This window comes from Lolium rigidum, chromosome 6, assembly GCF_022539505.1.
Source record: "Lolium rigidum isolate FL_2022 chromosome 6, APGP_CSIRO_Lrig_0.1, whole genome shotgun sequence".
Classification (NCBI taxonomy): Eukaryota; Viridiplantae; Streptophyta; class Magnoliopsida; order Poales; family Poaceae; genus Lolium; species Lolium rigidum.
The window spans coordinates 230,312,049-230,324,617 of NC_061513.1; the positions used below are offsets into that span (position 1 = coordinate 230,312,049).

General features: G+C 47.9%; 1 protein-coding gene across 1 annotated transcript; it reads right to left on the reverse strand.

The window, feature by feature from the left end:
* Nucleotides 1-2,839: 2,839 nt before the first annotated feature.
* On the reverse strand, nucleotides 2,840-5,118 carry LOC124665129 (receptor-like serine/threonine-protein kinase At1g78530). Its single transcript, XM_047202530.1, has 5 exons — nucleotides 4,900-5,118; nucleotides 4,658-4,803; nucleotides 3,969-4,568; nucleotides 3,742-3,875; nucleotides 2,840-3,271 (listed from the first exon to the last, which is right to left on the reverse strand). The coding sequence occupies exons 2-5, from the start codon at nucleotides 4,788-4,790 to the stop codon at nucleotides 3,089-3,091; spliced, it is 1,050 nt and encodes a 349-aa protein (XP_047058486.1). The 5' UTR covers nucleotides 4,791-4,803; nucleotides 4,900-5,118; the 3' UTR covers nucleotides 2,840-3,088.
* Nucleotides 5,119-12,569: the final 7,451 nt, after the last annotated feature.

Below are 12,569 nucleotides of genomic sequence, written 5' to 3' on the forward strand. Positions count from 1 at the left end.
TGGTGGTGGTGGTGCTTCACCTACACCTCCTTCACGTGAGCCGACGCCGCCCCCCAATTCACCTCCGGCGGGTAAGCAGCCGCCGCCCCCCAGTCCGCCCCGGGCGGGTGCAGCGACGCCGCCCCCAATCCACCTCCGGCGAAGAAGCGAAGCGAGTCCTGGACTATCAACCCGGACCCTTATGTACCTAAGACCACAAAGGTACCGGAGCCATCACCGAACCTTCTCCCCACGAGGCCTTGGGAACGTCGCCGAGGAAGTCGACGCGGCCGCGACTCGCGATTATGAGAAATGGAAGGCGGAATGCAAGAAGAAAAGAGAGCCCGAGCCCAAGCCAGTATTTTCTGATGAGCAAAAGAAGTGGGTTAAGTCATTTTTGAGCACACCGTCCCAAGCCGCGAAGAATCCGCCTGACGACTATGCACGTGAACTTCGTAATCAGGCACGCATGTTGAAGGAGAAGAAAGAGGAGGCCGAGAAAGCGGAATTAGAAAGTAAAAAAAGCGGGAAACGAGTTGCCCAGCTCGGGGAACAAAGTAAACAATCGATTGTCCGCTTATAGTGACAGCCGCTGGTCCGGATGCCCCCGATATCATAGAAGCTGCGGCAGCGCAGGGATTGAGCGTAACGAGTGCCGAGAGAACAAGCGGCCAACTTAGGTATTACTCTTCGTGAGCTGTTAGGCCTTGATGAGGCGCCGGTGAAGGAGGTAGTACTTACATATGTGAAGAATGGGCCTCTCGTCGAGCAGCGCGCAGGAAGAGGATCTACCTCCACAAATGAAAGGTCTGCTGAAATGGTACAAGGGTTACATAAAAAATAAAAACGCCAAAGAATATATTTATGCGGAAGTTGGATATGAGCATCACTTCAAACAATACTACTGTACAAATTCATACGAGTGAATTGTTCCAGCTTTTCAATCTGCGCGAGCTCGACAAATCTATCATCGGTTTCTACGTTACGTAAGTGATTTATTTCTACCCCATATCGTTCATATTGCACTGCACAATATATATGTCCTAACTATATTGTTGTGTCCGCTATTATACATGCGAGATTGAAGATTATGGAATGCGAGTAAGGAACATCCATGATGTTGGGTTCATTGACCCACACATCGTTAATGGATATACGTTACAGCATCACCCCACCGACGTGGAGGCAGACCTGTGGCGGTTTCTTACAAAGCGGGAACTCAAAAGTGATATTCTATTTCCTTACCATTTTGGGTGAGTGTTTATGTCTTGAGCACATTCTCTTTTGTTTACTCCATGCGGTATGTGGCCGGCTAATCGATGAGTTATGCATGACGTACTTGTGCATGTATCGTGTCCGCGAGGTTCCACTGGATTCTGCTAGTAATTAAAATTGACAAATCAGAATGTCTCATCCACGACTCTCTGAATATGGATCCGGCGCGTTGGGCCGACATGAGAAAAATGATTCAAAAGTAATTGTTTTCATTCATTTGCGCTCTATATCGATCGGCCTATTTCGTTCATTTCCTAATTAATTAGCTTCAAGTAATTAACTAATAACTCTCTTGTTCATTTAATTTTCTTTGCCTCGTAGGGTTTGGAGACGGTTCTCGAGATACAAAGGTCGGTGAATTCAAAAAAGAGCTACATTTCATGCGGTCAAAGGCTAAGAATGGTGGCGATATTCAGCCATCGGGGACCAATCTATGTGGATACTATGTACGTGAGATGATCCGGAGATACACCTGCGAGCGCGTTCCGAGTGATACCAATGCTCGGAGGAATAACCTCCGGATGATGCTTAGTTCGAAGCTCGCTTCCGACCACTTCAAGAGGAACTAGTTGGATGGTTCGGGAGGAAGTCCTCGATCCTAAAGGAGAACACCATTACGAGGACGTAGAACTATACATGCATTAAATTATGTATGGAAACTTGTTCAAACTTGTATATGGTCATCCGATGATATTGAATATATATTGTATATTCCTCTTGAATTCTTTTTGGTTCTAATTTCAAATTTGTTTGAAATTGTACATTCATATGCATATATGTAGTACCGTAGAATATGTGAAACTCCTTCAAAATTACAATAAAGCACAAAAGAAATAAAACAATACAAATTAAACAGAAAACAGCTTTGGGGGCGGGGGGGGGGGCAGGTTTAGGGGGGGGCCTAAAACCCTAAACCTGCGGCGGCCTTTAGTCGCGGTTGGCCAGAAGAACCGCGACTAAAGAGCCTCCGCCCCGACGGTCGCCTGGCGCCCACATGGACGGGCCTTTAGTCGCGGTTCGTAAGCAACCGCGACTAAAGGGGGGGGGGGGGGTTAGTCGCGCTTATTTGGTCGCGGTTGCGCAACCGCGACTAATGGCAGTTGCGAACCGCGACCAAAGACCCTTTTTCCACCAGTGTACCAGATCCATAATATGATCTATTAAAACACTACTTTTTCTTTATGAGTAAGTGCATTCTATCACGCTAAATGTGTTGAACGGGAGCGCACGCTTTGATTGCGTTTTGGTTAGAATACATGCAAGAACATGGAGAAGCAGCTGTCTATTAGAATTTTTATAATAAAAAAAGTTATGTTAATTTTGCAATGATGTTCCAAGACATTAAGGATGCATACAATTAAAAATAAAATAAAAGAGGAGAAAAATTCCACGCAGTGATCAAACACTCGCAACAACAACCCTCTAACCACTACTAAAGATAACATCCGAACAACAAAACAAATTCTCCAAAAACAGAGCTTATATAAAAAAAAACAATATGCAAACGTTATTGTCATCCGATCGAAGATCTTAGCTTTTCACCGTTGAAAAAGTTGAGTTCATAAAACAATGGCTTACCAATCTGTTAGATGCCATAGATCGGGCGGTATTGGATCATAAGCATCGCTGTACAAATCTTTTCCAAGTCCAAAACAGTAAATTAGCTCCTTATACAACACCAACTTGCACCTTGCCAACAAAAATATTTTGAAAATTTTCGGCAGAATCCATTCCGAATTTCGGAAATCAGCGCCTAGCTAGAGTCGGAAAAATTCGGCAGACAAACTAAGAACCAAGCTATATACTGCGCGTCAATCAATCAGCATACTGTATACTACGCAAGCTTGGCCTGCTCAAGCATCTTGGCCACCTGCGCCATGGTCGGCCTATCGCGGGGATCGGACTCCAGGCACTTCTCCGCCACGGTGAACACGAACTTGACCTCCTCCGCCGGGAAAGAAGGCAACGCGCTGTCGACGGCGTGCTCCTCCCTCTTCTCCTCCATCGTCTCCTTGACCTGAAAACATGAACCCTGCGTGTCTAATTAATCCATACTACGTCCTTGTTTCACTGCTATAACTAGCATTTAGCACATGGTACTGTTAGGTAGCACTGCACTAGTGTACTCGTCGATCTTGACATGCTAGTTAGTACCTTGGGGGACCTCGTGGTGATGGACACAGCCCATCGGTTTTCTGATGGGCACAGCTACACAGTGCTAACTAGATTAATTGATAGCTAGGTTGCTTAGTTATTCCAGCAACATTTATTAATGGTCACTGCTTCGATTCGATTGATTTAGGACGCAAAGTTTACTTTCAGGGAATCTTATCATGCATAACCAATCAGTCTTATTTGGGTTTTGATTGAGTTTGCTGTATCGTCAGCAGCAGATCGTGGTTCGTAAGGTAAACGAGAGCAGATAGAGAGTGAGCAACAGATAGTGGTGATTCCAAAATCAGGAGCCATGAGAAGTTGGATGCTTACCCAGGTGACCAGCCGTGTGCCGTTCTCTATGAAGGATTCGTCCGTCGGCCTTTTCCCGGTGAGAAGCTCAAGCAAGACGACGCCGTAGCTGTAGACGTCGCCCTTGGTTGTCGCCCTCCCGGTCTCAAAGTACTCTGCACCACACAACACAAATCAGGGCATCAGCAAAACACACGACGAAATCAGACTTGACACAGGACAAGAGAGGGCGTCGCCGCGATGTGGACCTGGCGCGAGGTAGCCGAAGGTACCGGCGACGACGGTGGTGACGTGGCTCTCGTTGGGCTTCATGAGGGTGGCGAGGCCGAAGTCGGACACCCTGGCCTCCATGTTGTGGTCGAGGAGGATGTTGCTGGACTTGATGTCGCGGTGGATGACGTGCGGGATGCAGTCGTGGTGCAGGTACGCCAGGCCCCTCGCCACGCCCAGCGCGATCTTGTACCTCGCCGGCCAGTCCAGGAGCGCCGCCTGCTTCTCCTCCTTCTTGCCGTGGAGGATGCCGTCGAGGCTGCCGTTGGGCATGAGCTCGTAGATGAGCAGGTTGAAGTGCGGCGCCGCGTAGTAGCCGCAGAGCGGGACGATGTTTCGGTGCTTGATGTCGCCCATGGTGTCCAGCTCCCGCTCGAAGCCGCGGTCCATCTCCGCGCTGCCCCGGCTCAGCTTCTTGATCGCGAACGCCGACTTCTCGTCCAGCCGGAGCAGGTAGACTGTCCCGTACCCGCCGGACCCGATCACGTCCTTGCTTGACAGCCCCATGATCATCCGCATGAACGACTTCGGGCTCAGCGACTGCATCGCCGCCGACCGGAAGATCACCAGCTTCCCACCTGCATACACCGACGGTCAGCAATCAGATAAGAGATGAATGAACTCGTTGCAGGAAAATTCCATGCCTGAGATCTCTACGACTAGTTACCTGTGAGGCTGGTCTCGATGATCCTCTTCTTGCGAGCCCACTTCTTGTAGCACAGGAAGGAGATGAGCATCTTGGATATGATGAACAGGACAGAACAAAGAGTAATGTAGAGCGCAATCATGCTATTAGGCATCTTCAAATCAATCCTGAACAGGAAACAGAATTATCCATCAAGATCATCGGTTGTGCACTTGAGCATCAGGTCAGAATTACCCGGAAGAAAGGAGGAATCCCCATCTTACCCAGAAGAAGGCAACAGAACAGCTGAAGGCAATATGCAACCGCAAGACGATTTCTCGATTCAGGGAGCAATAGGGGAGGAATGCTAAATATGTTTTGGAACCGGCGAGTGGGAGAGATGAAGATGTGGTGAACTTGTTGTCGATTGTACTCATGTGACTATGTGAGCACAGTGGAAGGAGCACAGGTGTCTCGCTGAGTAAGTAGCTGGGCAGGGGGATCTGGAGGAAAAGGTACATTGCCCAATCAATGGAGCTGGTTGGATCATGTGAATGGCACACCCACTTTTGATTAATGGTGTGCCGAATGCCAATCCCCAATTAATTCTGCCACTGTGTTGCTCCTTTATCCCATTCTCTGGTAGTACTGACAATTCCTTTTCCATTTACTATTTTCCATGATAAGCAGAGATTAACACGGTAACCATCGTTTAGCTAAAAATATCTCTTACCAGTGGTATGGAATGATTACTTTGCTGTCTACTAGCTAGCTAGTAGTACATGGCAGCTCAACTTACACGAGAGATGTATAATCTCTGAGTCAAACTTGAGTGAGCAATTCAGCATGGGATGTACCAATGTCGGCAGCTGGTCCTCATCGTTCAGTCACAAGGGCGGTGGGATCACGTATCGGAAAAGCTAATAAGGTTTGGCAGCGTCGGCGAGCTAGATAGGGCTGGCTCAACTCAGTCGCTGGCTTCTTCCTGAGCCGCGTGTGTGGACGAACTGGAGCTGCACGGACGCTGCGCCGGCCGCCTCCAACTTTGTTTCGAATCACGTGATGAAACTGGACGTGCGTAAGTAGTAGTAGAGCTGGAAAATGTCGAACGGTGAGACCACATGTCTCGTGCACAGCCAGGCAAATTCTGAGCGAGAAGACCAGGCATTGCACTCGATGGATTTGCACGGACAAGCTGGGGAAATTTTGCTTTCAGATATGTGCGCCTTTCCAGAGAGAAAATTTCGTCAATACTTGGCATTATGTTCAGATGATTCAGATTTTTTATTAAGGGAAGACAAATATCTTGAGTAATATCATTGTTTATCTAGAAGCAAACCTAAATGCGTGATGAAGTAATTTCAAGCACGTGAAAGTGCGAAACATGGTTGTGAAGTTGAGGGCATCGACTAGCGATTTTTTTTTAATAATTTTGTTTTTTGCTTTTTTTTCCAGAAATAATACTCGGTTTAGGGATATTCCAGGAATAATACACTGTTGGGGTCGATAACCCCGAAACTTAAATATCGGGGTGGAGAACCCGAGATGCATGGGAATCTAGCATGGCCCCGGTCTGCTGCACGATGTCGGCGTCGTGTTTCCCGAGTGGGACAAGTCAGGGACAGCAAATCCAAGTGGCCTGTCTGCCTGGCGCTAGGCGTGTCCGTGTGAGGAATCACGAGGCGCGCGTGTCGGGGTTCTCGACCCCGAGTAGTGCGGGCCGGATACAAAAGGTTCGGCCCCGTTGGTTGCCGACGCGCCCTCGCCTCCTCTCTTCGTCCTCCTCGCTTTCTCTCAGCTCTGCTCATCCCAGCTCTCTCCTTTTTTTCTCTTAGCTCCACCTCTATTTTCTATCATTTAACAATGATTTGTCCAGTGTTTTCCTGTTATTTCTCCACCAAATGTTGTAGAATCACCTGATCTATGGATGGGTTAGTTTTGGGGGCGTTTTGGTGGAGGTTGTGTTGGAGGTGGTGGTGGTGGTGGTGGTGGTGCTGCTGCTGTTGTTTGAGGTGGTGATGGTGGTGTTGATGTGGGCATTACACTTCGGGTACCCATTATTGGTATACCCTGTGCGGATTATGGAGGTGGACCAACGGTAGGATTCGACAAGCTGGACTCGCATGTAATATCAACTTGGACGACAAGAAAGAAGACTCCAATTCATAAAAGACTAGGGCTCTTGTAAACCCTAGCTTGGTTGCATATGTAAAGCCAGGCAGGGACACCCTTAGGGGGCACGAAAAAAACATACACGCGATACGTCTAGACATCGCAACTCGCATAGTAGAAATAGACTAGATACAACTCCGCCTATGGTAGCCCCCTTTATACATATTATCATATACTGAATTGCTAGCAGGACTTAGCGATCCTCCTCCGCGGGGACGTAAACTTGGGTACGTCGTGTGCCATCTCGCTCCCAAAATCTCCATCGTGTGCTTCCGCTAACCGTAAGCTCCTCATGGTGGGCATTGCCGCGGAGCCACCTCGACATCTGTTGCTGGTGGTGGTGGTACTGCATGGTGGAGGAGCTGGGCTGCTAACGGAGTTGTTTCGTACGCTTCAAGGGTAAACCACAATCCCTGATATTAGATGGTATAATCATGCATGTTGCGCTCGTTAGCTTGCCGGATTAATTACTGATATAGGTACCGGTAGAAAAAAATTATATTGTTGTTCGTCGTTGTTATTTTTATTTATTTACGAGGGCAGGTGCTCGTTTTATTTACGAGTCTGTATTTTGTATAGGTGATCAGATGTGACTGATAGAGTAATTTTTTTTTACTTCGGTAATGGCACAGTCCCGATGGGAGCTGATATGAGCGAGTTTCAGTACGAGGAGCTGCATTTGTCAAACCCAAAAACATGGCGTGATTGTTAGTTGAAGGAGTGGTTCACCGTGAATTCCGGGCTTAATCCCGAAGCATACACTGTGGGTGTGCATGCTTTGTGGACCTCTTAGTGGGTGCACTGGTTAGAAGCGTGCGAGCGTAGGGGAACTCACACCATGGCCTTAATTCTTCCCGTGTCAAAGGAGGTCAATTCCCACTAAGGCGAGGGTGAGTTCCATCCAGGCCACAACAGTCAAACTTGTAATGCTGAGGCGGCATTTTCCAATCTGGGCAGAGTAGTCATGCAACCGGTGGTCAAGATGGTAGTGGCGAGGTTGATATCAACGAAGAAGAAGAGAAGATGTAGAACATGATGGACGAGAAAGACGAGGATGGAGTGGAGGATGAGCTTGATTCTGATCAATCCGGTGGATCCGATAATTCAGATGACAACGAGGAGGATGATCCGATCCCCTCTACTTGGAGTACAACATGAACACCATCTGAATTGGTGCTAGATGTGCTTACAAGAGATATCTGCAGGAAGCAATCACTCAGTGGGCAATGAACATGCAAAGGGTATTCATAACCATCGTTTCAAGTTAGAAGTTCTGGAAAGTGGTATGCAGTGAAGCCAGATGTTCATGAAGGGCAATTGTGCACCATGTGTAAAATTCCTCGTGACTAACGGTTTTTATATCTAATCATAGGTGAGGCACCTATGTCGTCTATGTACGGATCACGATCCTTTTGGTAGAGTTCTCATGATCATGTCGAAAAACAGGAGAACTACAACATCCATCAAGAGTGGATGTCCACTCAACATCAGACTCCGCCTCCAGATCCCACAGAACCCACGCAGGACAGTCAACACGACCAGGACTACATGCTTCCTCCCCGACACCGGCATCCACTTTTCTGTATGTACTCGCCATCACTTTTTCATCATGGACCTCCACCGAGGAGTCGAGGGAGGGCCCGTGGTCAGAGAGATGACACTGAGTGAGTCATCTGTACGGATGAGACATATTACTACTCCTATTAGCTTCATATAGTGTATTTATACTATTTGTATGGACCATGTATGACTACTATTCCTGCGACTCATTACTATCTACGAAAGACATATTAGTACTATTTGTGTTCAACAAACATTTCAAATTCAACTACAAGCGATAATTAAGACACAACTTACTGGAATATACATCTCTGCTGACAAATTAAAGCTACCAATGCTACAACATAGTTCAAGATTCATGACTAATGATAACTAAAACACTAACAACGCTACACATCCTTTCCCTTGCCGTTCAACGATGCAGCTTTCTTGGAATTGGTGATAGGCTCAAAGTCGTCGTCTGAGTCGACGACCGGCGGTGCAGCACTCTTGCCCTTCGAGGAGTTATCACTCTTGCCCTTCGACGATACATCTTTCTTGACCTTGGTGCTAGGCTCGAAGTCATCGTCCGAGTTGATGAATGGCAGTGCAACACTCTTGCCCTTTGAGAAGTTGGCACTCTTGCCCTTCGACCATGCAGCTCTCTTCGCCTTGCTGCTAGGCTCAAAGATATTGCCGTCGTCCTCACTCTCATCCGCCCACCTTTCTGGACATTTCAAAAGCCTTTCCTTTTCTTCTTCATCCTTCCATGTTAGTCTCTTCCAATTCTCATTCAACCTGATAAGCTCACATCTTATTTTATGTGGGCTACGAGCAGGCATATTCTTGAGCAGATATCCATAAGATCAAGTCTCAAATTCCCTACCCACCTTACGGAGAAAGGCGTCGCTACTGATGAAGTTCTCAAATGTCTCTACCTTACCCTCCCTCATCACATAGCGGGCACTTTCTAGAAGAGGTTTGGCCATGAATTCGTTGAAAAGATGGGGGATTCTTATATGGGGATCCATCATGTAGATACAACACACTGCAACACAAGGAAATGATGTGGAGTTTTTATAGGCTAGAAGGGATGAGTTTCGGCGGGAATATGTGAGTTGCAGGGTTGTGGCGGGAAAATTGGGCGGAAAAATGACGGGGAATTTGGGTGGGAAAAAATGGCAGGGAAATTGGGCTGGAAAAAGTTGAGCGGGAAAATTTGAGCAGAAATATTACGAGGGAACATTTGAGTGGGAAAAAATGGAGCCAAAATTGGGCGGCAAGATTTTGGACACAACATATTTGCTGCAAATTCACTTCAAATTAAGACTACAGCTGAAATTAACATACATCCGTACGCTCCAAGTGAAAGTGAAATACATCGATACACTACAACTTAAATTAAGATACTCAACGTCACTACAACTATAATCTAGTCGTCCTGAGTCCATCGTGTTTTCTAGTCTTGTCGCCATGTTCTTCTGCTGCCTTCGCCTGAGCGGAACTTTCTCTCTTCCGCACCCTCTCCATTTCACGAAGCTCCTTGCTCACCCTTTCCTTCTCCGCGAATCTTGCCCTCTCCGCATCAAGTCTCTTCCCCTAGTAGTCAAGCCACTCATTGTTCTCCCCCACGATGCTTCTGCAACCATCTCTCTCACGCTACTTTCGCCTTTGCGGCAGCTGCCGCCTCCTCTTCCTTGATGTCCGCCCCCGCTCGACGAATCCAGTGGTACCACATAGAAAGTTGTGGCGGAGACTGCAACAGTTGGAACTACGTTAAAGAAAATAAATAAATAAATAAATTTATTTATTTATTTCCCTAGCTAACAACTTACTGGAGGTCTCGGGTAAGCCGAGCTTGCCGGTGCATCGTGATCGTAGTTCGGACACATGAAGAACAGCATGCCAAACTTATCTGAGAAGTCTTCCGACTCCTTCACCTTCGCAAGATTGCCGCACCAACATCGCTCCACTCGAATATCGGGGGGCAAGCTTGAATGCTTCTTCTTCCTAGGCATCCAGTCTTGGTCCGAGCAAGGCACACTCATGGCAGCAGCCGATGGCGGTGGAAGAAACGGATACAACGAATGCTTGTTTGAAACAATCTAGATGTTCTATTCTTTTTATAGAGAGCCGATATGATTAGTTGGCGGGAAATGGTAGCGGGAAGGAGTGGCGGGAAACACGGTGACGGGAAGGGGTGGAGGGAAACACGATGGCGGGAAGAGGTGGAGGGAATACCGGTGGTGGGAAGGGGTGGCGGGAGAGGGGTGGCTAAAATGGTGGTGGAGAACAAAATCGGGTTCGCCAAACCCGATTGCAATGAATCGGGTTACTCTACGCCAATTTAAAGTAATCGGGCTCAGCGTCCCCGATTTCTGCTTTTTTTTTCAACCGCGCGGAAACAGGAGAAGTCGGGTTGACCAAACCCGAATAATTCTACTCAGGTTCCTCTACCCCGATATTTAAATTTCTGGTTTCCCTACCCGACAGTGTATTATTCCTAGAATATCTCGAAACCGAGTATTATTTCTGGAATAACAAAAATAATTATTATTTTAAACAATCGACATCGACTATATATACAATTCGAATAACAAGAGAATATGCACCTGCATGTGAATTAATATGTAAATATTTAAAAAATTATGTAAAAAAATAGACATGTAAATGTTCATGTTCCTGGGTAGTCTGCAAATTTGTATGGACAAAACGAAGATATTGGGACATGTGCTAAAAAGACAAGCTGAGCAATTTGTCGGTTGCTTGGAGCACTGAACTTCGTGGTCTTAAAAGGGATAATATATGCAGATTTTTGCATGCAAAATTTGAATGAACACAAACCATAGTGAAAAATTGAGCACACACAGTATCCAGAATTTATTAATCTCATTTATTTCAAATCTATGATTCATCTGGCGGCATGAGCCAAAACTACATGACCGCGAGATGGATTGCTTTTATAGAGAAATTGTTGTGTATTCTTAAAATCCAAGAAAAACTAGATATACTCAATTTCTAGTAGTACATTATAAAATTATATTCTTATTAATACTCCCTCCTTACCAGAGCATAAGGCGTAAAAAAATTTATGTTTTTTGGTCAAGGCTTAAGGCGCCAGGGCCCTCCCTCCCGATCGTTTCCAGAATTACCCCTGCAATCCCAGGCTGCACGCGCATGGCTTGCTCCTCGAGTCGCACGCGCACACGCCGTTCGCTTCGACTCCTGGGCTGAATTACTGCCGCGATTGGGGGGCCTCCCGATTCCTGCACTGTACGGGAGAGAGAGAAGGGGCTAGGTGGAAAAGGAAGACAGCGTGATGGGTAAACCGAAGAGGCTGGGAAGTTAATGAGAGATAATTAAGGAGGTGCTTGCGCTGCATGCAGGACGCGGCTTGCCTGCGCCCGGCGTGTGCGACCATCCGTGCGCCCGACGTACTTGGCATCCATCTAATGGTTCCGCGTCTATCCTCTTCGATCGTGCTTCTGCATTTCTCCTATAAATGTTTAAAGACTACCCTCACAACCAGGGGGTCTGAAAGGGGCAAACGAATCTGGGTCGTCCAATCAAGTTGCAACAGTAAATCTCAAGTCCCACTTTTCACCACAACCGTCGGATACGATAATTGTTTTCTCACTTTATGATCATCTGAACAAGTCAATGACGTATGGGACCAGCTACCCGCGGGGGCCGCCGGTCGGAGGCAGCCACGCTCGCTCGTCCGCGTCTGTCCGCCAGAGGTGAGAGAATCTAGATCGCAGGAGCTCCCCAATCCTGGCCTCCCTCCTCGCTCCCCAATCCCCGTCCCTCTTTTCCCCAAATCGCCAGAGGTGAGAAAATCTAGATCACCGACCCCTCTCCTCCTCTCAATGGTCGCCGCCGTCGACTTTTCGCGCCGCCAGCGGACGGCGACCCCGAGCAGCCGCCGTCGCGCCTCAGCAGCCCACGGAAGCGCGCGGCGGCGGCCGCGCCCGCATCGAAGAAGCCGCCGCTCGTTCGCGTTTCTTTTGTCATTTCATTTTCCAGATATTTTGGTGGTTCGGTGAAAACCCTATCCCCAATCCCCTTCCGTCGCTCCGCGCCTCCTCCATCGCTGCTCTCGACCTCTCGCAGCCGCCAACCGCGCCCTGCATCGGCAGCAGCAGGTTGACCGCCCGACGCGGCGGCGGCGGCGGTAGCACGGCGGAGGGGGAACGGCCGGCTTCAGCGCGATGTCGCAAGGCGAGCTTCCAGAGCAGCACGG

Excerpts from the sequence above, each read along its gene's own strand:
- LOC124665129 (XM_047202530.1), bottom strand. The coding sequence starts at position 4,790 with ATGCCTAATAGCATGATTGCGCTCTACATTACTCTTTGTTCTGTCCTG. Across the intron at positions 4,569-4,657 it reads CATCGAGACCAGCCTCACAG|GTGGGAAGCTGGTGATCTTC; the intron begins GTAACTAGTCGT and ends CGGTGTATGCAG. Across the intron at positions 3,272-3,741 it reads GCACACGGCTGGTCACCTGG|GTCAAGGAGACGATGGAGGA; the intron begins GTAAGCATCCAA and ends TCATGTTTTCAG.